Source organism: Chelonia mydas, chromosome 22, assembly GCF_015237465.2.
Source record: "Chelonia mydas isolate rCheMyd1 chromosome 22, rCheMyd1.pri.v2, whole genome shotgun sequence".
NCBI lineage: Eukaryota > Metazoa > Chordata > Testudines > Cheloniidae > Chelonia > Chelonia mydas.
Window position 1 is genome coordinate 5,687,469 of NC_051262.2, and position 24,678 is coordinate 5,712,146.

At 46.5% G+C, this 24,678-nt stretch overlaps 2 protein-coding genes across 13 annotated transcripts in view; both read left to right on the forward strand.

Moving 5' to 3' along the window:
• FLI1 (Fli-1 proto-oncogene, ETS transcription factor) overlaps positions 1–19,082 on the forward strand; it is a 116,789-nt gene extending 97,707 nt beyond the window's left edge. For all 12 annotated transcript variants that reach the window (XM_043534151.1, XM_043534152.1, XM_037882272.2 and 9 more), the window contains 4 exons: positions 11,937–12,002; positions 13,291–13,353; positions 14,994–15,041; positions 16,443–19,082. In XM_043534151.1, the coding sequence (XP_043390086.1) occupies positions 11,937–12,002; positions 13,291–13,353; positions 14,994–15,041; positions 16,443–16,972 (707 nt within the window). In that variant the 3' untranslated portion in view covers positions 16,973–19,082. The remainder of the gene's footprint in view (positions 1–11,936; positions 12,003–13,290; positions 13,354–14,993; positions 15,042–16,442) is intronic.
• Positions 19,083–22,509: 3,427 nt separating this feature from the next.
• Positions 22,510–24,678, forward strand: part of KCNJ5 (potassium inwardly rectifying channel subfamily J member 5) — a 241,303-nt gene continuing 239,134 nt past the window's right edge. Inside the window, exons 1-2 of the mRNA XM_037882266.2 lie at positions 22,510–22,855; positions 23,044–23,104. The gene's annotated coding sequence lies outside the window, so the exon portion shown is untranslated. The remainder of the gene's footprint in view (positions 22,856–23,043; positions 23,105–24,678) is intronic.

Genomic DNA, 24,678 nt, shown 5'->3' on the forward strand with positions numbered 1-24,678 from the left:
TAGACCTTCCCCACTGCAACTTGAGATCATTGCTTCTTGTTCTGTCATCTGCCACCACTGAGAACAGCCAAGCTCCATCCTCTTTGGAACCCCCTTTCAGGTAGTTGAAGGCTGCTATCAAATCCCCCTTCACTCTTCTCTTCTGCAGATTAAATAAGTCCAGTTCCCTCAGCCTCTCCTCATAAGTCATATGCCCCAGCCCCCTAATCATTTTCGTTGCCCTCCGCTGGACTCTCTCCAATTTGTCCACATCCCTTCTGTAGTGGGGGGACCAAAACTGGACGCAATACTCCAGATGTGGCCTCACCCGTGCCAAATAGAGGGAAATAATCACTTCCCTCCATCTGCTGGCAATGCTCCTACTAATGCAGCCCAATATGCCGTTATCCTTCTTGACAACAACGGCACACTGTTGACTCATATCCAACTTCTCGTCCACTGTAAACCCCAGGTCCTTTTCTGCAGAACTGCTGCTTACCCAGTTGGTCCCCAGCCTGTAGCGGTGCATGGGATTCTTCTGTCCTAAGTGCAGGACTCTGCACTTGTCCGTGTTGAACCCCCTCAGATTTCTTTTGGCCCAATCCTCCAATTTGTCTAGGTCACTCCAGACCCTAACCCTACCCTCCAGCACATCTACCTCTCCCCTCATCTTTGTGTCATCTGTGAACTTGCTGAGGGTGCAATGCATCCCATCATCCGGATCATTAATGAAGATGTTGAACAAAACCAGCCCCAGGACCAATCCCTTGGGCACTCCACGTGATACCGGCTGCCAACTAGACATCGAGCCGTTGATCACTACCCATTGAGCCCAATGATCTACCCAGCTTTCTATCCACCTTCTAGTCCATTCATCCAATCCAAACTTCTTTAACTTGCTGGCAAGAATACTGTGGGAGACCATATCAAAAGCTTTGCTAAAGTCAAGGTATATCATGTCCATTGCTTTCCTCACATCCACAGAGCCAGTTATCTCATCATAGAAGGCAATCAGGTTGATCAGGCATGACTTGCCCTTGATGAATCCATGTTGACTATTCCTGATCACCTTCCTCTCTTCCAAGTGCTTCAAAATGAATTCCTTGAGGACCTGCTCCATGATTTTTCCACGGACTCAGGGGAGGCTGGTGGGTCTGTAGTTCCCCGGATTTTCCTTCTTCCCTTTTTAAAAGATGGGCACTATATTTGCCTTTTTCCAGTCATCTGGGATCTCCCCAGATTGCTATGAGTTTTCAAAGATAATGGCCAATGGCTCTGCAAGCACAACAGCCAACTCTCTCAGCACCCTTGGAGGCATTAGACCCGGACCCAGGGACTTGTGCGTGTCCAGCTTTTCTAAATAGTCCTTAACCTGTTCTTTCACCACTGAGGGCTTCTAACCTCCTCCCCATACAGTGCAGTAGTCTGGGAGCTGACCTTGTCTGTAAAGACTGAGGCAAAAAAAGCATTGAATACTTCAGCTTTTTCCACATCGTCTGTCACTAGGTTGCCTCCCCCATTCAGTAAGGGTCCCACACTTTCCGTGACCACCTTCTTGTTGCTAACATACCTGTAGAAACCCTTCTTGTTACCTTTCACATCCCTTGCTAGCTGCAACTCCAAATTGTGCTTTGGCCTTGCTGATTACACCTCTGCATGCTTGAGCAATATCTTTATACTCCTCCCTAGTCATGTGTTCAAGTTTCCACTTCTTGTAAGCTTCCTTTTTGTGTTTAAGTTCACTGAAGGTTTCTCTGTTAAGCCAAGCTGGTCGCCTTTCATATTTGCTATTCTTTCTGCACATCAGGATGGTTTATTCCTGTGCCCTCAATAAAACTTCTTTAAAATACAGCCAGGTCTCCTAGATTCCTTTCCCCCTCATATTAGCCTTCCAGGGATCCTGCCCATTAGTTCCCTGAGGGAGCCAAAGTCTGCTTTTCTGAAGTCCAGGGTCAGTATTCTGCTGCTCTCCTTTCTTCCTTTTGTCAGGGTCCTGAACTCGACCATCACATGGTCACTGCTGCCCAGGTTGCCACCCACTTCTACTTCCCCTACCAATTCTTCCCTGTTTGTGAGCAGCGGGTCAAGAGGAGCACAGCCCCAAGTTGGTTGCTCCAGCACTTGCACCAAGCAGTTGTCACCAACACTCTCCAAAATCTTCCTGGATTGTCTGGGCACTGCTGTATTGCTCTCCCAGCAGATGTCAGGATGTTTGAAGTCCCCCATGAGAACCACAGCCTGTGACCTGGAAACTTCTGTTAGTTGTCCGAAGAAAGCCTCATCCACCGCATCCTCCTGGTCTGGTGATCTATAGAAAACGTCCACCACGACACCACCCTTGTTGCTCTCGCCGCTAAACTTAATCCAAAGACTTTCAACAGGCTTTTCTCCAGTTTCATGCCGGAGCTCTGAGCAATCATACCTCTCTCTTACATACAGTGCAACTCCTCCACCTTTTCTGCCCCGCCTCTCCTTCCTAAACAGTTTATACCCATCCATGACAGTGCTCCAGTCATGTGAGTTACCCCACCAAGTCTCTGTTATTGCAATCACATCATAGTTCCTTGACTGTGTCAGGACTTCCAGTTCTCCCTGCTTGTTTCCCAGGCATCTTCCGTTCGTGTACAGGCACCTAAGATAACTAGCCGACTGTCCTACTTTCTCAGTATGAATCAGGAGGCCCCCCCACCATTGCACCGTGCTCCTTGTGTTTCCTCCCGGGATCCCACTTCCCCACTTACCACTGGGCTTAGGTCACCATCCCCCGGTGAATCTAATTGAAAGCCCTCCTCACTCGGTTAGCAAGCCTGCCTGCGAAGATGCTCTTTCCTCTCTTCATTAGGTGCATCCCATCTCTTCCTAGCAATCCTTCTTCCTGGAACAACATCCCATGGTCGAAGAATCCAAAGCCCTCTCTCCAACACTACCTGCACAACCACTCATTTACCTCCACAATTCGATGGTCCCTACCTGGGCCTTTTCCTTCAACAGGGAGGATGGACGAGAACATGACTTGCGCCTCAAACTCCTTTATCCTTCTTCCCAAAGCCACAAAGTCTGCAGTGACCCGCTCAAGGTCATTCTTGGCAGTATCATCGGCGCCCATGTGGAGAAGTAGGAAGGGGTAGCAGTCCCAAAGCTTGATCAGTCTCCCCTAGTTGTACTGAGATGCTAAGCAGAGAGGCAGGATGGCCCAGTGGTTAGGGTGGTAGCCTAGGATTCAGTAGATTGGCATCCTGTGTGTTCTTGGGCAATCTGCTCTGTGCCTCAGTTCCTCATCTGTACAATGGGGATACTAGCACTTATGGTGTTCTCTGAGGATAAATATGTTAAAAGATAGTCAGTGGCTCAGAAACTATTACAACAGGGCCACACAAGTACCTAAAATAAACAGGTTATAGAATTATTTTTAGTGAACTAGCTGCTGCCCCTACTGGATAGAATCAGAATTACTCAACTGTGTGCCTGAGCCCCTATACTGCTCAATGATTCTCCTTTAGAACAAGTGGTAAGGGGCTGTGCTTTTGAAGCAGGGAGCTCTGCGTTCTGTCCCTGTTGCCACAGTGAAGAGTTCTGAGTGGCCTGGGTGGGATAGTGACAGAGGATGTAGGTTGGATACAGCATAAAAGCTAGGTATTTATTATTACTGTTGTTGATGATGATGATAATAATGCCATTATAAGGTACTGTTAATTTAAATGTAAAGCATGCAGGTGTTAGGGACAGGAATTACTATAAACAAAATGTTTAACAGAAAGTCATAGTGCAGTGATTAGTTATTGAAAATATAACACCATTAAATAATACATAATAATACAGCTAGAAAATTATAAGGGTTACAGACATTAAGTGCCAGATTTCTAAAGTTTTAGCACCCATGATTGGGACGCCCATGTGGCTCCCATCTAGGCACCTAAATAAAGGCCAGATTTGCAAATGAGTCCACCAGTCAATGTGCGCTCGGCATGCTGAACTCTTTTGTATACAGAGCTCTCTTTAATTCAGCTGCAGAGTAGCAAAGGAGAGAAATAAAGGGGAGTAGGTGGGGCCCAACGGCATGTTTTCAGCAGAGATTGCAAATGAGCTGGAGCGACACGAGGAGGGTGTTCAAGATACTGGGCACTGCGGAGGAGAAGGCTCTTGCACCAGTACTGGGGTGGTAAGGAAGTGAGGAGGCAGAAATGCCTAACTCTCTGCTAAGGGATGGATCGCTCCCAAGTATTGGTAGAGTGGATCAAAGAGAATGTTGGGATTCCATGGGGAAAACCTCACCTGTAGACTAGAAGCTCTCCACGTCCTGCCCTACAAGCATGATCTAAGCATGTGAGTCGAAGGGGAGCTCAGCACGGTGCTATTTTAACCCCTGGAGATGGCAGCATAGGTTTTGTGTTTCATGGGTTGAGAGCCTGTGGCATGCAGCCTTAGGGACATGCAGTGCTTGGGCAGAGTCCACAACCAGTTACATTTACTGCCATCGTTTAACATAGTGCATCTAACATTTCAGGGTGGGGGTTGAGGTGCTTTTGGTTTCCCCTGCCGCTCCAGAAACCTACTGTCTACGATTCCTCGTGCAAAAGGGTTGCAAAAATACACACACGTGCCCCGGGTGTAAACACCAGGGTATTACATGCCACAGAGTGTCAGGGCTGGGAACTCCAGGGCTTGGCCTGCAGTTCCCTGCAACTCTAGATTTTCCTTGCTCCCATGTGCATCCCCTGCTCCAAGGTAGCAGAATCATGCCAGCTCCAGCTGCCCCTCTCTCATTAGGAGGGAAGCAGTGAGGTCTTGTGCTCTCTGCTCTCTCTTTCAGCTTCTTTTCAGTGGTCATTCAGATGAATCACAAGCCTGCATCCTGCAAAGGATGCCTGGCCCAGCTTTTCCATTTAGAGCCAATAATCTAAACTCCAGCTACCCAGCCAGGATCTGTCTTCCTACTGAGGCCAAAGGACCCACTGCAAAAACCAGTGTCTGTTCCACACGAAGAATCCCACAGGCTGTTTCAAGTTCTCAGCCCTCTTCTCCTTCCGTTGATTTGCATCAGAGGGGTTTGTAAGGCTGGATACGGGCCAGGCTTGGGTTCTCCAGGACCCAATTGGAAGTCAGATGTACAAGGTCCACCCCATTGTGGCCTGCTCTGAGGGCAGGTTGGGTGAGAGTGTAGGGGGAATGCTGGATTCCTAGTGCCTTAGATGCCTCAGTTTCCCCATCTGTAAAATGGAGATAATTTCACTGACCTGCTTTGTAAAGCTCCACAGATAAAAAGTTCTGTGTAAGAGTGAGGTGTTGTTATGCTGTAGCTGTATAAATAGGATAGACTAAGCCAAAGGCCACCAATAGGCAAGGCTGGTAATGGAGACAGTGTCGTCTAGTGGCTAGGACAATGGGCTAGGACTCAGGAGACATGCGCTCTAGCCCTGGCTCTGACCCTGCCCAAGTGGCTTTACCTCTGTTTCTGCTTCTAGCCTTTGTCTGGCTGGTTTGTTTAAATTGTGAGTTCTTTGTGGCCGGGATTGTCTGTTACTGGGTGTTTGTACAGAACCTGGTACATAGGGGCCCTTCAGTGCTACTGTAATTACATGCTGAGCGGGTGTTCCTTGGGAACACGCTGAGTGGGAAGGAGCCCTGTCTCAGAAGCTAGCTGCTGCCAGTGATAAATGGGGTGTGGTTCTGCTGTTTAACTGGGCTCATGCATGTGCCATGACTCCAGGGACTCAGCCTGGCGGTGCTAACCCACCAAGAAGCAGATTGCAAGGTTATGCAAAGTGGCTTGATCCTGCAAGGCGCTGTGTACCTCCTGGGAGGTTCTGAGCACCCTCAACACTCACGGAAAGGCCCACAACTGCAGGATGGTGGGAGACGTTCTGGTGCCTCCTGGGGCTGTTCCTCTAATCTCCTCCAAATCCTCCGTGCACAGCAAGGGAAGGTTAGCAAAAGAGGCATGTTGGGAATGGGATTAGCTGTTTGGACACCGCAGCATTAAACAATACTTTGAAATCCCAGGACCCTGAACCACTTGGGCACCCAGGGCAGAGCCCCACTGACCCGTACATTAATCTAGTCCTGATACTGCCAACTCATTTGGCATCAGAGGGCCATGGTTCAGACCCATCATTTCACAATCGAGGCTTCTTGCCTAGCACCCCCAATCCAGAATGTAGAGCGGTTGGGCTGTGCTTGGCTGGGAGATCTCCGGCCCTGCCGCAGGTGGGGTCATGGACTGGTAGGTGGCGCTCTCCTCTGCTGAGTCAGTACTGCCCCAGAAGACACACACACAGATATTTTCCGGAGTGTCTTGGCACCTCTCTCCTGTGGATTTCACTGGGAGTTAGGCACCTAGGTGCCCTGTAAACAAAACCCTGGCACCTATCTGCATCTTTAGGCACCTAAATCCCTTTAAAAACCTGACCTCAAGCCCCCTGGGATCCAGCTGGAGGGAAGGTGCCCTAGAAAGAAGAGATCGTTATCACAAGCCACTGCAAATGTGACCCAGCCAGCGCCGTGTCCAGCGAAATCAAAAGGCCTTGCCGAAAGAGGCCCACTGCCCGTGCTTCCCCCCGAGTGTTTGCGAGGGCGACGCTGACTAACAAGTCTGCTCCCCTGACTCTGGTTTGATGGAGTAAGCTTCTAAGGAGGCAGCGGGATACAGGAGCTGTCAGCACTCACTGAGCGGCTGGGGAAGCCAAGGGACTGTGAGCTCCATTGTTCAGTGGGAACGCCGGCCCCCAACGGCACCCTCAGCCTTTCAGATTCGAAAAACATCGCTTTTTCCTTTTTAAAGCTTTCTTTTTTTTTTTCTTGGGGATTTATTATCCAATCTTTAATATCCTGAACAGGGCCTTCCTGATACCACGTTCTCTCAGCTGGCGTGCAGACTTCAGAGGCTGGTGGGAGTACAGGAAGGGATCCCGAGCTGTGCACATTTGATCAGGGATTTTTTTTCCTCGGGGGAGGGAAAGGAGCATCTGTGAACCCCACCCCTGTGCCAGAAGCCCTGCACAGGATAACTCTGCTGAGCACCAAGGGCATGACCTTGCACCAGTGAAGCCTGTTGGAAGTTTGTTGTTGACTTCGGCGTGTGCAGGATCTGAAGCTCTGAGATCTGGGTGGGGAGAAGGGTCAGAGGAGGTGGGCACAAGGTGCTGCTTCAACTGTGCTCTCATCCTAGAAACGACTACCAGAGCTCACCTCCCTGGCACAGCAGGGCAGTAGACTTAGGGCCTCCTTGACTTCAACGAGAGGATGAGCCAGGCCTTCCCACTGCTTATTGCAAGCCTTAAGGGCTTGATTCGCCACCGCGTTATTTCAGTTTTACATCAGTGTAGCTCCATGGAAATCGTTGGTCTTCAACCTGAAGTAACCCAGCAGGGAATCAGGAATTCCATCAGGGGCCCTATCCTACCAAGTCCTGAGTGCTATTGGCTTCCACTACAGTCAGGAGGAGGTCCATGGGGAGGGATTTAGGGTGAAAGGTTGTAGCAGAGGGCTCAGAACCACTTTCAGCATTCTGATTCTAACACTGTGTGACTTTGGATAAGTCAGGTCACCCCGTGCCTCAGTTTACCCCACCCATATAATAGCACCTGGAGAGGTGCATTTATAAATGTGAATAAATAAAATGACACTAATGATTCCTCAGCTCCTTCCAAAGCATGTCGCAAGCATGAACGTTTGCAAAGCTGTTAGATCCTCAGTTGAAAGGTACTATGAAAGTGCAAAGTGTTATTAATATCCCATACCTTGCCTCTAATAGAGTCTGCATTCATTCTGGGGAATTTTTGGATATAAACCAGACAGCTGCAGAATGACATTTCTTGAAAACATCTATGATTTATTTTGTGCTCTTTAATTCCATTTTGTATTGAATACACGTTTGTCACAGGGCCGCTGTTCAAATGGGCCTTTTAAGTCTAAAACAGACCTAGGGCAGGCGTAATTTACTTCAGCTGGCGTAAACTGGCCTTGCTTAGTTGAAGTCAATTGCTGATTTACACCAGAAGGAGACCTGGCCTCATATTTTTAAATTGAAACTCTGTAACTTGGAGTGTTTGAGTGTGAAAATTGAGCCACTTTACGACAGATAACGACTCTCTGCATAACTAACCGTCTGGCCAGAGTTCTGTAGAATCTCTTTGAGCCACTGGGCGTCAGATCCTGGGAACAATATTGTTTTTGCAGAAACCCGAGTCTCTGGATGGATTCCCTGGCTCTGCCTTTTCCATTTTGTTTTGAACACGTTCAGCTTTAGAGTCTGGGACTAGAAGCTGGCCGGGCTGCTGTGGTTCGTTCACGTTGCACAACTTTTTGTAAAGAAGAAAAAAAAAAAAACAAAAAAAAAACGTTGGCAGATTTGATTGTTTTGTTTTTTGAGAGAGGTGGAAACTTGCACTGCTTGAGAGAGAGCACGAGTGAGCTGTTTTCCACAGCAAAACGTGCATGACTGGCTGCTGTTCTTAATCCCTCTCACCCGTTGTGCCATACAATGGAGGAACTATTTATTAACCTTATTCAGCCCCCTTCCCAAAAGTACTGAAGGGGCTTATGAGGTATTAATCCTCACAACCCAACTCAAGAGGTAGAGAAGTATCTTATACCCATCTTGTAGATGGGGAACTGAGACAAAGGGAAACTAAGTAACTTACCCAAAGTCACACAGGAGGAGAGGGGGGGAATTGAACTGGGTTTTCTGACTGCTACTGTAAACATAATACTGCCCTTGCACTCCCAAGTCAGCTGCCTTGAAAGAAGGGTGCAAAGAAACCAGCGCAGGGAGCTTTAAAATGATTAATGACTTTAACGTCATTTTGGGCAATCTCCACCCAAGAGCAGATCCTCAGCAGGTGTAAATCAGCCGCATTCGGTTGAAGTCAGTGCAGCTATGCCGATTTACACCTGCTGAGAATCTGGCCCTCTGTGTCTTGATCCAGTATTTTTGATCACAAGAGTGAGCACTGATTTGCAGTTAAAGCACCGGAATGGCAAGCAGGAGATGTGGGCTACACTCTGGCTCTACATGACCATGGGTAAGTCACATTGCTGCTCCATGCCTCAGTTTCCCCATCTGTAAAATGTGGCTAATTATCCAGACCACCGCTATGGAATGCCTGGGATCTTTAGATGCAAAATGTTCTACTGTTATCTTTGCTTTTTTGTTGTGTTGATTCACTGTGGGTCAGCCAGTCATGTCATGTGCATTGGCAAGGTTCTGCTTTTGGCCCCAACCCAATCTAGAAATGATGCCGTCGCTCATGGGATCTGAAGGTGGCAAGTTGTGAGTTGAATCAGAAAAGTTGAAAGAAACTTAAAACTTCTCTGGTCACATCTCAGAAACAACCCCCTTCCTTCTTTAACCGGAGCTGGGTCCACCCACTGCAGTGCCACTCTGCCGTCTTCCTGTCGCAGTTTTAGTGGGGCTCCCGGGCCTTAGCTTGTTGGCAAATGATGCCAAAAGCTTAGAATTAATATGCAGTTTTATGTACCTGCCCAGGATTATCAAAGGGGAGGAATGAAAGTGACTGGCTGGCTGCCAAGGATGGGGAAGAAGAAGCCATTTGGTTACAAGGGGAATGGGCTACAATTTAAGCCTTGTCTATTGTGCTCTGATTTCAACCACTACCATACTGACACAGGTGCAAGCCCCAAGTGTAGACAGCACATTGGCGCAATTTCCACCAATGGTTTCAAGCTTGTTTACACCAACGGCTCTTAGCCGGGCAGAAAGGTTCACTCAGCAAAACGAGTCCCCAGCCCTGCCGCTGGACGAGCAAGAAACCCAGACTGGCCTCTGCCATTGAGAGATGTCTTGTCGGATTCTTAATGCACAGTGGGTTGTTTTTAAGTCTGACCTATTTGCAGCAGGGATTGTGGTTTCTATTACAAACAACAGTAAAATAAAAATAAAAACGGACAAGTTAAATGAGCTCCTTTCCCCCCTTTTCTCTCTCTTCCCTTCCTCTTCCCCTCCCCCCCCCATGCTCCCTCTTTCTTTTTTTCGTTTCATGCCAATAACTAATTTAAAAAACTGAAGAGGCTTTTGCAGAGCCAGATGGACTGGGCGAGTGCACATGGATTTTTCCACAAGGAGATTCGCTCTAGTCTCCTTGCTCGTCTCCAGCCCCGAACCATGAGAATGGACAAGGGCATCAGCAGCGCCATCTCCTGGCTCTTATTTACTCCAGGGGTCGTGGAAGGAATTTGGGGGCAGCAGTTCATTTGCTGAGGTGCTTTCTGATGAGGGTGGTTGTTATTTTGAATGTTGGGTGTTAGCCTGGTTTTTATGGTTTCTTTGTGATCCACGAGGAGACTTTGGAATCCTTTTTGGTTTAAAGCCCTGGCTTGGTTCATGTTGAATAACCTACTGGCTCATCCCTTCACTACCTCTCAGTCTGGTCCTTGAGTGGTTTTTCTGTCCAGCCTCTCCAGGATGAGAGTGAGAAGACGGGCTGGGGAAAACGTGGATTGTGAACTGTTCAGCAATAAACAATAAAAAAACTAGGTATTTAAAATGCAGGATTCTGATGACACATCTTTGCCCCAAGCCAATCCTCACTCACCAGTGTTGCTTGCTGGGAAATCAGAGCCCATTGTTTCCCCCACTTTCTCTAACACAGTGCTTTTCTGCGTCCCTCCAGGGCCCCTTCAATGTCCTTGGAAGGTTTCCTGCAGCTTCCAAATCAATCATGGGCCAGCTCCTCACTTGATGTCAATCGGCATGGAGCTTCACTGATTGACACCTGCTGGGGATCTGGACCCATAACTCAGGGCTGCCCATGATCCGCAGAGGTCAGAGACAGAAGAGACTTGCTGTGGTCACCAGTCAGTGTTTAGCAAGGTTCTTTCTTCTAAGTGTGAGGAAATAACTGTGGCATCGCAGATACTCCGTGCAGTAATAAGTGCTGGGAAATGTTGACTCTTTAATGGCAGCTACTCTACCAAGTCATTTAGTACATCTCCCTGCAGAGACCTAGATTTTCCGAAGCTTTACCCAGGCCAGCTGTTAAAGTGCATGGGCTTCCACGCTTCCCCTCAGGAGCCCAGTACATCTCCTCATCAGGATGTTTTTCATGATCTCCATTGTGAACTTTCCTTTCTAGCCAACCTCTCCTAGATCATGAACAGTTCCTCTGTTTCCTGGATATTTACCAGCTCTTAAGGCAGGCTCCTTGGGATCCATACCCCACAATCACAGGGGGCCAGAAGAAGCAGCGAGACAGAGGAACAGGTGGTTGTGCAAGGCACACCTGATTGCTGCCTCGCGATGGGCCAGGAGGATGAGCTAGGGCTCTGAAGTGGAAAGAAGGCACAGATATTTGGGAGGGTGGGGGGCAGCTGAGAGGCAGATTTTGACTAGACGGGAACTCAAATTTTGTTGGGTTCAGTTTACATTTAGCCTCAGTCCACCCCATCTATTCCCATGGGACCAGATGGTGCCTGACAGTAGATGGGTGTACAAAATGGGGTGGAGGGCACTAAGCGTTCTTGTTTTCCTCCCTGACTTCCAGCACCAACTTGTGCCCCACGCAGGAGTCAAGCACAGGCCCAGTCTATGCTACCACCACCTGTGCAGGGAGGAGATGGAGGCCCAAGCCTTACCCCTGCTCCCACCCTCTGCCAGTTACTCCCTGAACAAAGTCTCCCAAAGCTCCACTTGTCCCATGCCATGTCTTATTATTTAACATTCATATTCTGGCGGTGCCTACAGGTCAGACAGGTCAGAGTCCCATTGTGCCAGGCACTGTACAGACAGATCAAAAAATGACAGGCTCTGCCCCAAGGCCCTTGCACTATAATGTACAATACATAACAGATGGCTGAAACGCATATATAACCCAGGGCATGGAGACAAAGTAACTATAGCGTATGTGAAATTTCTGAAGCAATAATCACAACTAGCCACCTCTCTAGCCTTCCTTGGACAGTCTGGACTCACCTCCTCCTTCCCTCTTGTCGTTTGTCATTAGATCCCTCCTACGACGCGGTCAGGAGAGCTGGATGGGGCAATAACATGAACTCCAGCCTCACCAAAAGTAAGTAGCCACTTTGGGGGTGGCAAATTCTGAGGCAGAGGATCGAAACATGGTCATGAGTTGGGCTAGGTTTGGTTTGCTTGTTGTACAGGCATCAGAATGACTGAGGATCCAGGCCTTATTAACTTCCAGTCTCTTGTGAGACTTAATTCATTAGAGCCATCCTTACCTTGGGCCAGATTCTGATACCATTAATCACGATGAATAACGCCGTACTCCAATCCCTTACTACTGTTCAAAGGAGAAAGGTGCCACTCAGCATGAGAAAGAGTAGCAGATTCTGGCCCTTAATATTTGTAAAGCACATTGAAGTCATCATATTGAAAATCCTATAGATATGCAAATTATTCTAGTTGTTAATTATTTTCATAATGCAGATAATTTTGCAATACTACGGGGTGGGGCCAGATTTCCTGCTGCCCCCAAATGGTAGGTTTATGCCCTGAAGGAGGAGGATTGCTAGCCCATGGAATTTTTATCTCAGCTAGTATAACTGGCTGTCAGTGGGGCATATTCTGTTCTTCTTTCACTGGTGTCACATGTCCTGGGGCCACAAGTTGTCCGTGAGCAAGATACGACTCAGCTGGGGTAAGGCTGGTAGAATTTGGCCCTAAATCAGTACTTTCTGTTTAGGAGCTTTATGGAAAATGCTCAGTCAGAATGGGAAGGCCATCCTTTGGTTTATAGCATTCTCTCTGTTATTAGTGATAATCTGAATGGATGGAGCAGATGCTAGGGCTAAGGTTGAACTGATTTGTAGTACTGGCCGGGAATTTTTTGACCAAAACCTTTTTTTTTAATCAGAAAATGTTGATTTGCCAAAACCAAAATTGTTGATGGGAAAGACTCATCTGGCAAATTTCCCGTTTCAAAAAACATTCCAGAAAAAAGTTGAGAAATTGTTGACATCCCGTTTTGCCCTTTTCTAAACAAAAAATTCCATTTTTCAATTTGAAGCAAATGTTTGTTTCGAAATTTAGGTTAACTGAGAGTAAAAAAGAATTTCAAAAAGTCAAAATGATCAAAATGAAGCATTTAGTTTGACCTGATTCAAAATTCTTTAAAATTTTTCCATTGATGAAAATTGTGATTTTGACTTTTCATCCCTGTTCAGGGTAATAAATATGTATGAAAACTCAGTAATTCCCATATGACCACAAAACTGTTTCCTGCCCATCTCCACTGGCTTGGCCATGTTCATGTATACATTGTATCTATCTTGTTCCCTAATTGTTCCCTCTCGTCTGCTTGCAGTACATCTACGATCTCACTTTTCCTGTTATTACAGGTCCTCCGGTTGCAGGGACTCAAACTGTGAATAAGAATACAGAACAGCAACGGCCGCAACCAGGTAAATGTGTCCAGTGTGTGCTCGGCCGCATCCCATAAATAACTTCATTTCCCAACCTGTTATTGTAAAGTTTCAGGCTGGGACAGTCTTAGGCTCAAGTTAAGTGGGCTCAAACACTTATAATACTTGGTCAGCTCTGTTCATCCAACAAGGCTTATCCAAAACTACTTTCTTCTGGCTGCTTATGGATCCTCCTACCCCCATTTAAAAGAGATGTCCCTGTATCAGCTTTGTCATGTGCAGGGTCCAAAATCCTTAGTGTCAGCTGCTTTGGTGTCTCCTTTGACATCCACAGCAGGCAGTGTAAAGGATTCTGAAGCAGCTAGTCAACGAAGCTGCTTCTGCCACAATGGTGAAGGGTCTGTGGGCTGGATTCTAACCTCCCTTACACCCAGTGGTGAGCTGGAGCCGGTTTGCACTGGTTCGCGCAAACCAGTTGCTAAATTTTGAAGCCAGTTTAGAACTGGTTTTTAAAACGGTCGGCAAACTGTGGCCCACGGGACTGTCCTTTCCATCCCACCTGAGCTCTGAGCTGGGGAAGCTCCCCTGAGGATTTTTACTCACCCAGCGGCACTCCGGGCCTTCGGCGGCACTTCGGCAGCAGGTCCTTCAGTGCCACCGAAGACCCGGGAGCGACTGAAGGACGTGCCGCCGAAGTGCCGCCGGAGACCAGGAGCGACTGAAGGAACCGGTTCTTCAGCTTCTGGCAGCTCATCGCTGCTTACACCAATATAAAATGGGAGCATCTCCAACAAAGTCGACAGAGGTACACCACTGTCAAAGCACCATAAATAAGAGAATCAAGTCCTGTCAGGCTCCAAGCCGTGATACTTCTTGCTTGGGTTTCCCAATGGGTTGGGTTTCCCAACTAAATGATGCCTTCTCAGTGTTCTGCACAAATGCTTTGTAGCTTTCTTTGTTAAGGTATAAATTCAGCCATGAGCCAACACCAAAATCCAAGGGACAATGAAAGGAAGTAGAGAGATTACAACAGTGGGGCCCCTGGAAAAGGGAGGAGATTCATTTCTAATAAATGCATGATGGAATTTCTAAAAAGCATTCAGCATGAGCCTCATTCTGCTTCCGTTAGCATCAGCAGTAAAACACCCATTGACTTTAGTCAGAGCTGAGTTGGACCAATCTTCCATTGCCTTCATTGGGAGCAGATCTGAGCCAACAGGGAGCGTTTTTGAAAAATCCCACCTGCACACAAGAGGAAATAATCAGCCCGACTAGAAAATGAGGCACACTTAAGCAAGTGGCCCAACTGCTCACATTAAAGCAAATGTATTTGCTCAGATCCCATCGTGTTGTGCTGGCCTGACGTTATGTTTTCATGCAGCCAACTGCTGTGGCTGGTGCTGTGGCACGTGTCCAGTGGGGATTTTGATCTTAAAAAGTGGGACACTCTATGAAAAGAGTGCAGCAGCCGCTACGTTATTTAATCCTCCCTAAATAATGTGCGTCTGTTCATTAAACAACATAAGAGGCCAATGGGACTGATTTGTAGGAGGGGAGTGGCAATGTAAAAAAGGAAGGAAAATGGACATCTGGATCATTCTGGTTAAGAAAAATAGAGAAGTACTTTGTTTCTTTTTGTGCAGTAGAGTAAAAAAAAGATTTCTTGTCTCTTTGTTTAGATCCCTATCAAATTCTTGGACCCACCAGCAGCCGCCTAGCCAACCCAGGTGAGTTCAGTTGGGGACACCAGACCACGATCTTAAAGGCAAATTCCAGCTCCTGTTTAAAGGGCCGACTCTCTCATGAGCCACTGCTCCAGACTGGGCTGGAATCATAGCTTTTGTCCCTCTGCTGCTTGTGTAGAGTATATGGGCCATTGGACTGAATAGGAGTGGATCCCACATCTGCCCTTACCACTTCCCTCTGTGCTGGTCACGGCAGCTGGTGTGGAGAATTTCTTCATGATCCTCCACGTGGCTGTTCTATGGGTAGCTTCCATGTGCAGCCCCCATCCTGGGCCTTAAATAGTAAGAAGGCTCTTGAGCTGACTGTCTTCCCCAGGAGGGACGTTTCACTATTATAAGGCAAGGGTGGGCAAATGATATAGTACAAGGACTATGCAAGAGTAAAACTAGGTGGATAGCTCCAAATAGTCTTTGTTTGAATACAAACAATGGAGTCACTTCTTCGGTATTGGTCACCGCATGAAGTTGCTCACCACAAGCATTTTACCCCTCCCCCTCAAAGCAGCTAACCAGATTTGAACCCATGAACTTTACTACTGCGCCACAGAGTAGAAGACCTAAATCGCTTAAAGCTCTTAGCTAGCCTCTGGTGACACCCTTTGCAGGCTTGCTATGTTTACACAATGACCCCCTGATCAAGTCATCTACAGACCTCTGGTAATAAGAGCAAGAGCATGAGCATCTCTTGCTTGAGCTAACGGACAAGGTCGATTAGCATCGAGGCTGTTGCAATCTTGTAAACCTCTTTACACGGCCCAGCCACAAGAGGGGGACAAAGACCCACCTTGGCATTAATGTGGGTTACATTTGCACAAGCACGTGTTCTGTTCGCAGAGGGATAAGGTGTTGAATGCTCATGCAAAAATGGATTCTCATGAGCCTCCTTACAGGAAGAGTTAGTACGGCCATCTTGAAAGAGTCTAGGAGTTCTCCAGTCTGAGAGAAGAAATCATATTGTGATTTAGGTGATCAGCCACAAGGCTGCACATGGCAAATTATGAACTGCAGGTGTTTTCAGCAATAGTTATGAAAATAGTTAGTGAGCAAAGCGAGGTTGAAATACGTTTATGTCAGCCATTCAGTGAATAATTCTGAATAATGACCATGTTCATAAAAAGCCCATTTATGAATGCTTTGTAGATTTGTCAATTTTAATGCCAGAGGGGACCACTCTGATCAGCTATTCTGACCTCAAACAGAAGAAGAGGCTGAGTGACTTGCTTTCTGGGAATAGGTGGGCCAGCCCTCCACAAGAGTTTGTAAGGCTTGAAGGAAACTTTCCCATCAAAGATTGAGATAGTCCCTCTGTTTCCTGGCTTTGTCTTTTCATTTAAGCAGGAAATGGAATGTCATTTCCTTTTCTCTTTGGCTCACTTCATGCAGGGAGTGGGCAGATCCAGCTGTGGCAGTTCCTCCTTGAGTTGCTTTCGGACAGTTCCAATGCCAACTGCATCACGTGGGAGGGGACCAATGGGGAGTTCAAGATGACAGACCCCGACGAGGTGGCCAGGCGCTGGGGAGAGCGCAAGAGCAAGCCCAACATGAATTATGACAAGCTGAGCCGAGCCCTCCGATACTACTACGATAAGAACATTATGACCAAAGTGCATGGCAAAAGGTATGCCTACAAATTTGACTTTCATGGCATTGCCCAGGCTCTCCAGCCTCATCCAACTGAGTCTTCAATGTACAAGTATCCATCAGATCTTTCCTATATGCCTTCTTACCATGCCCACCAACAGAAGGTGAACTTTGTCCCCCCCCATGCTTCCTCCATGCCTGTCACATCATCCAGTTTCTTCGGAGCAGCAGCATCCTATTGGACCTCCCCTACGGGCAGCATCTACCCAAACCCCAATGTCCCACGTCATCCCAACACTCATGTACCATCGCACTTGGGCAGCTACTACTAGATGTTTTGTACCTTCAGTGGCCTTTATCAATCTGGTTGGATGCTCTCTTTACTTCTGGGATTTTCTGGACCATTTTTGGGTATTTTGTGGCCATTGTTGGGTGGGGGGAATTAAAAACTGGATATTAGTTATTCTTGGATCAAACTTTCTCTTTTTTTTTTTTTGTAATTTTGCCTCTTCTGTCTTGAACTGAGAGATGGATACCTCTGCAGGCCAGTACTCTGTGTTTTTATTTTGGTTCTAAGTCTTATGTCCTCTGTAGAAATTGTCCGTGAAGATTGCTCACCACAACCTGGAATGATTATCAGCATTTGAATTTTTACAAGACAAGAGAAAAAAATGTTTAGCAGTCCAAAGGCTCTTAACAAGACATAGATCCAGCCGTGGGTCTTAGAAGAATGCTATGTTTGTTTAACGGGGACTTAGGATGACATGTGTGTTTTTGGTGGGAGGGTTTCCGGTTTCGGGGAGGGGATGGAAGAATCAGATATTATGTTGTTAGGACCTGGGGCTGCAGAGGATGGCAACTGGAATTTTAGCTTTAATTAAGGCCAATGAGGTTTTTCACCCAACTGGAAATTTTATATATATAAAGAAGTAAAGGGCATTGAAGGAACCTTTCTAGAGTGTGCAACTTGTGTTGGACTGTATATTAACTCCAGAAACATCTGAGACCAGAACAAAAGAAAGTAACCTAACATCAAGCACAGACATTCCTTGAGAGCAAAGATGAAATAAACGACAGCAGATCCTGGAGAGCTCTGCCAAAGCTTTCGGGATCGCTAAGCGCTACCGATTCACGAACGCTGTGCGTTTGTCAGACCGTCATTCTAAGGGTCAGCTAATCAGAAGGCTACTTACTGTATAAGTTATGCAGAGTTATTTTTTCCCTATATCTCACAATATTAAAAGAAAGATGAAATAAAACGAGTTGACCTCAGTCACAAATGCAGGTTATTTTTACTATCAGATCAGTTGTTCGTGGGTTTTTATGTTGTTGTTTGTCTTGTTTTTTTGTTTGTTTTTTTTTAAATGTAATTTGTACATCTTTTCAATCTGTACATTTGGGCTGTAGCTTTGTACTTTTTGCTAAAAAAATTAAAATGAAAAAAAGATACATGTAACGTATCTGGTGGGAATAGAGCCCTGATCCCACAACTGGATCCAGGCAGATTTCTTTCCTATACTAGTGTGGAACACATCGGAGCTCACTGGGAGTGTCTAAAGCACAGGGTTTGTGCTCCTGTTTTAGCTTGAGTTCATTGATTGCTAATTAACTCAAAGTCAGCCAACATGTTTGTATTCAAGCTAGTTGAAAAAATGCATCAACGTTTTCCAAATTTTTCACAACAATTTTCCATCAAAATGGAGTTTTTCAAACATTTTGATAATTCTATCAAGCTGGATGAAAATCAGCAAACATTCCTCCCCCACACAAAAAAATGTGTGAAAAGCTTTTGCAGAACATTTTCATCACCATTTCAAACATTTCAAAATTTTCATCTACCTCTAATTTGTGAAGCTAGACTTGATGATCCAGGAATGTTCATTTAAGGACAGAAACATGAAGGTCTTGGAACAAATGTTTATAGAGGTCTTAGATTGGTATTTGCAAACTTATTAGCTAATTTGGAATTAACTGGCAATCATTTAACAGGAGCAAAAATATCTAATGTAGACATAACCTCTGAATGTTTGTGTCAGTGCAAGGTTTAGTCCACGTGTATTTGCTTGCAGAATTGGGACCTTAAAACAGAACATTATAGTTTGGTCATAACTTTAAACAGAAGCACTGATGCCATTATTTAACAAAAGGGGAAAAAGAGATCAAGCTAACCAGTTTAGGTATTAGTGCTTTTGGAATGTTATAGGTAACATTACTGCAATAATCGCAAAAAAATAAAAAATTATTAAAAAAATTTCCCCATGGAAATGGGCTTTTGCTACTATATATATGCAATGTATTTTGGATATTAAAATATATATAATTTTGCAAGTAATCTTTGTGGGTTTTTTAAAAAATTTGTATTAAATGTTATGCTGACAACTGTTGTATGAGGATTATGATGTAAAAAAATTTGAGAAAATAAATGGGTGTTTTCTTCTCTAAGACATCATATTGTTACACTTTTTTCCCCAAGCTCACAGCAAAACCATAAACTTTCAGTCTAAACTATATTTATTTTCAATTCAGAGAAAGAAACTAAGAGCAAACTAAATAATACTTACACTTTGTATACCACTATTCATCAATAATGCTTGACAAAAGAGGCAAGTATCATTCATTATCCCCATCTTACAAATAGGGAGACTGAGGTACAGGGAAGTGCAGTGACTTGCCCAATGATACCCAGCAGGCCAGCAGAAGAACTCAGGTGTCCTGAGTTCTAGTCCAGTGCTTCCATCACTAGAACACACTTCTCTAATTGCTTCCCTATTGGTTTAGTCTATGCTGGTTCCCTGCGTTACAGTCGTAATTGAGGGTACAGACTTACCTCTGATTATCCAACCTTTGGGGGGTTTTAACAAATTATTAATGGAGAATCTCAATGTATTTCCCCCCTCCACACACAACCTGTCACAAGCAAGTCTCCAGTCCAATAATCTTAACGTGCTTGATTAATGAAGCTTCACTCTGAACAGTGACTCTAAAAATGGCACCTTCTTACCCAACAGATCTGTTCCCTGGGTGTATTCCACTGGACCTGCTGATTTTAGTTACAAACGTAAGTGTTTCCTTGTTTAACTGTTTGTTAAACACAGCTATGGTAGAGCGAGCTGTGGTCTATTCTGGCTGTGCCCCACCAATGAATTGCTAAGTTGTTTCCAGAGGCATTCGTGTGCTTTCACAGGTGTCAGTGTTGGCAAAATGTGAAGACCACAAGTTTGCACACATGTCATTTGGGGCAGAATCGCAGAGCAGTAAGGGTATACAGCTGCCACCGAGAGCAAAATTTGCCCTGCAGAATCCTTGGCCAAGATGTTCAAAAGTGAGTCATGACTTGGGGAACATCAGTTTTCATCTTAAGCCGTCTGAAATGGAGGTGTCTCAAGTTGGCCGCTGCAAAATGGAACCACTTCAGATCATTGGTCTGGTTCCAAAATCTTGGAATTGATAACTAGAGGTGCCATTCAAGTCACTAGCGGCTCACCTTGACTCCCAGGCTGAGTTTGCAGGATTGAAGTTCTGAGGGAAACCCATTTTTTAATGGGTAAACAGAGCACATTTGCACTAGGAGGGATTGAGAGAATATAAACATGGAATCTAATGGCACTAATTCTACACAGTTTCTTTTCTGAGGAGAAAATAGCAGATGGGAGCTGAGGTACAGCAGGCTTATGTCAGAAAGTTTTATAAAAAGGATGGTTTACAACTCGTGAATGAGAGTTTTTTGTGTGGACAGGGCAGCAGGGAATGATTTGCTCTGCATTAATGTTCAGAATTCAAAGCTAATTGGTGAAATCCCGTCTACACTGAGGCCCATGGGAGTTTTGCCATTGACTGCAACAGAGCCAGGATTTTTACCCACTGGGTCTATACCAAAAATAGCTAGGCTCAAGTAGTGTTAAGAGTCTGACTTCAGTGGACATATGAAGCCCTGTGCCCTGAGGCCACAGAGAAAAAAGTGCTCACTAGTGACACTTGTTGGTGATTACAGAAAAGAGCAGCCCTGAGCTGCTTGAGAATGCCAGAGGGGCAGAGGGTCCCTTGGGGATGGAGCTCTCTGCTGACAGCTGTTGGTGAGCAAGGGATTGAGTGGGCCAGGCCTCATTTGCATTTCAGTTATGTGACAACTTGGGACCTTTTGGCATGTAGAGTTTGGAGGCAATAAAATACTCTTGTCCCAGTTGGGAAATGAAGGAGAAAAGATCTGCACCATATAGGCCGGGGGCGAAGGGTCACCTAGTAATGAGGCACAGTTGGGTAAGGAAGCTTAGGCAGCCCTGGGGAGAGATGGATGACCTTCCAGTTTTTGTGAGGAGTGTATTTCTGCTGGGAAGGACTTTGTCCAGGGTCCTATATCCTGCTGATGACTCACTAAACGGCTGCATTACGACAGTTTCAAGGCAGTGGGCTGAAGCAATTTAGTGGCAGGCTGAGGTGGGTGGGGCGGAACACCCAGAGAGCTCCCTTTACCTCAGGGTCTCCGCTGGGGGCCTCCCTACTCAGCAATCAGAGCCCAAATCACTTCAGCTGGGTCAGAAGGCGGAGTCCCTGGAACAGCCCCGAGCACCAAACTGCCGGGTCCTTGGACCCCAGCAACCCCGGACAGCAGACGGTGAGTGGGGAGGTGGGGCCGAAGGCAGTGGCCGGAGCGCGGTAGCCACTCACAATGGCAAGAGGAGGGCTAGGCTGGGATTATCGCTAAGACACCCTAGAGGAGAGGGAGTTTTACCTCATAGAAAGTGTCGATTGATTAATTGCTGGCTTTCCCAAGTGCATTCTGTCATTCCTTCTAATAATTTTTTTTGTTGTAAACCCCAGGAGTCAGTGCTTACGAGCGGGGAAGTATTGCCTATCAAGGGTGCCCAGGGTGGTATACATAGTGACCCAGGTTTCTGGGCGGGGATCGAGCTGCTATTGTTTACGTTTTCCGAAGGAACCCCTTGAAAATTGAACCTGGCCTCTTTTGCGGCTGACAGCCCCTGGCAGAAGGGTTACATACAAGACCTGGAAAGTGACTTTTTAGCTCCCCCTTTTTGCCTAGGTATTAAGACATGTAAGACAGTGGCTCACAACCAGGGGTACGTTGCAGGGGTCTTCCAGGGGGTACATCAACGTTTCTAGGTATTTGCCTAGTCTTACAGCAGGCTACATAAAAAGCACTAGTGAAGTCAGTACAAACTAAAATTTCCTACAGACAATGACTTGTTTATATGCTCTATATACTATACCCTGAAATGTAAGTACAATATTTATATTCCAATTGATTTATTTTATAATTATGTGGTAAAAATGAGAAAGGAAGCAATTTGTCAGTAATAGTGTGCTGGGACACTTTTGTATTTTTATGTCTGATTTTGTAAGCAAGTAGATTTTAAGTGAGGTGAAACGTGGGGGTACGCAAGACAAATCAGACTCCTGAAAGGGGTACAGTAGTCTGGAAAGGTTGAAAACCATTGATATAAGAGATGCAGGATCAGCCATTATTACATGGGGCTGGGGTCATTACGAGGGCTGCCTTAATTTTCATTTGAGATGTGCCTGAGTATTTTGGAGCCAAATCTTGAGGTGAAAGACACCACATTTCAGGTGTCTAGGTGTACACCTATCTCTGATCCTCATGCTTCAAAACATAAGCAGATTAGCAGATGTGGAAAGGAAGAAACCTGCTTTGGTAGCGTGTTCTCTGTGTAGGTCTGTGAATGGCACACAATCCTCTGGAGTCTACAACATTGACCACCACTGGAGATTGGATGCTAGACCTAGTGTCAAATCTTTATGGGCTTAAGAGATCCATTTCAACCATGACATTGAATTTTCTGACAGCTGTGACAGACTTTTAATCTTATTTAAATGCAGAGGAATTTTCCTGTCTTAACACCTTTTTGTTTTTACATTAGTAAGGACTACAAGGGAAAGGAAATAATAAATGTCTATCATACCCTTGACTAGCAAAGGGCTCTGAGACTCCTTCAGGCTTGATGCCATCTCAATGGAACACTGACTACTGGAAATACGCAATTCTGAGTTCCTTTTTTGCAAACTTTTATCCTGAAGCTGGACCATCATCTGTTTAAACTTCCCATAAATTTTTATATTCAAGTGGGGCTGTTGCTGTGGCCATATCATGGTTTGCACCAAAACCACGGATGCAGCCTTCTGCTGTTGACCAGAAGAGCAGAGTCGTCAGTCTAGGAAGATCACCTAAAGGAGCTGGGGTATTATTTGTGGCATTATTATCATAGGGTTGCTTGTGAGCCGTGGGCTGTGCATGCCGATTTGTTGCAATGAAATAGCATTTTTAATAGTGCTGGTTGGGAATTTTTCAACCAAACATTTTTCTGTTTGAAAATGTTTCGTCGAAGCAGAAACTTTTTGTGAAAACCAATCTGCTTTGAATACACAGGATGCACTTTCCAGTCAAAAGTGGAGTAAGACCTGGCCTAGTGGTTTGGACCATTCATCTGGTAAGTGCCCTGGCCACTGGCCTCTTTCTCTGCTTGTTCACAATTTTTTTGGAAAGGTCTCTGTTTTGAAACCTTGTCATAATTTTTCCCAAAATGGAATTCTGGTTTTTAGCCAGCCCTAATTGTGAATGGCCTACATGGAATGAATTTGGTAGGCCTCAACCCAGTTCCTAGCACAGAGGTGGGCAAACTACAGCCCGCGGGCCACATCCAGCCCGCAGGGCCGTCCTGCCTGGCCCCTGAGCTCCCGGCCGGGGAGGCTGCCCCCAGCCCCTCCCCTGCTGTCCCCCTCTCCCCCGTAGCCTCAGCGCTCTGGCCCGCTGCTCCTGCGGGGCAGCGCGGGCGGCATGGCTGGCTCTGGCATGGTAAGGGGGCGGGGAGTGGAGGGTTCCGAGGGGCAGATGGGGAGCAGGGGGCAGTTGGATGGGGCGGAGGTATGGGGGGAGCCGTCAGGGGAGGGGGAACGGGGGTGGGGGGTTGGATAGGCGTGGGAGTCCCGGGGGGCCTGTCAGGGATCAGGGGTGTGGATAGGGGTCGGGGCAGTCAGGGGACAGGAAGAAGAGGGAGAAGGGGAGGTTGGATGGGGGGTAGGGTCCTGGGGGGTAGTAAGGGGCAGGAAGTGGGAGGGGTCAGATAGAGGGCAGGGGCCAGGCTGTTTGGGGAGGCACAGCCTTCCCTACCCGGCCCTCCATACAGTTTTGCAACCCCAATGTGGCCCTTGGGCCAAAAAGTTTGCCCACCCCTGTCCTAGCAGGTGAGCTCCTACATCACATGAGGCATTACCGCATTTGACATTAATTGGAACCATAGCGGCTGTTCGGATAAATCCAGGGCTGTCAAGCTGGCACCTTTAACTAGCACTAAACCCACTAGAGAAAAATCAAATAGAAATGACCTTCTCTTCACTGATTTCCCCTTGTTACTTCACCTCCCACTCTCTGTTCATGCTGTGCCCTTCCATGCCTTCCTACCCGCTGTTTGTCTCCGCCTCAAGCCTAGTGACCTGGCTGCATTTAAACATCCTTGACAAGGCGCTACATGGCTGGCCTGCAGAACAGTAGATTATAGGTGGTGTTGATGCCGACCAGGTGTGTTTGAGACAGGGCGTCCGCTTGAAAGCAATGTAAATATTTGCCAGCACAAAGGAGGAGCTGAGTCTCTTATTGGATGGGGTTGGTGGGAGTGAAGGGAGGTTTCTAAGCCCTGCTTTATGCCTCTGCACATTATCTGCATGGGAAGAAGACAGGAGGTTAGGAGACAGGCATAACAGAGACCGCTAAGCTGATGGGGAGGCAGAGCACAATGGATGGAGCCCTGTGTTTCTTAAATTAAAATGCAGATGCCGGGAGAGGAGGAACACGCTCAGGCAGTTGAGGTGCAAAGCCATATTGCCCCAGGGGGCTGCGGCTGCTTCCCCAGGAGCTGCTGCAGATGTGTTATTTTCTTTGGCTTTTTCATTAACTTTCTACCCCTACCACTCCCCCCAGAACTGCAGAATCCCGTGCTGGCCCCCCTTTCAGTCTTCCTGCTGCTGCAGAGAACTGTATGCAGGACAGCAGAGCCTCTTCTGCTGC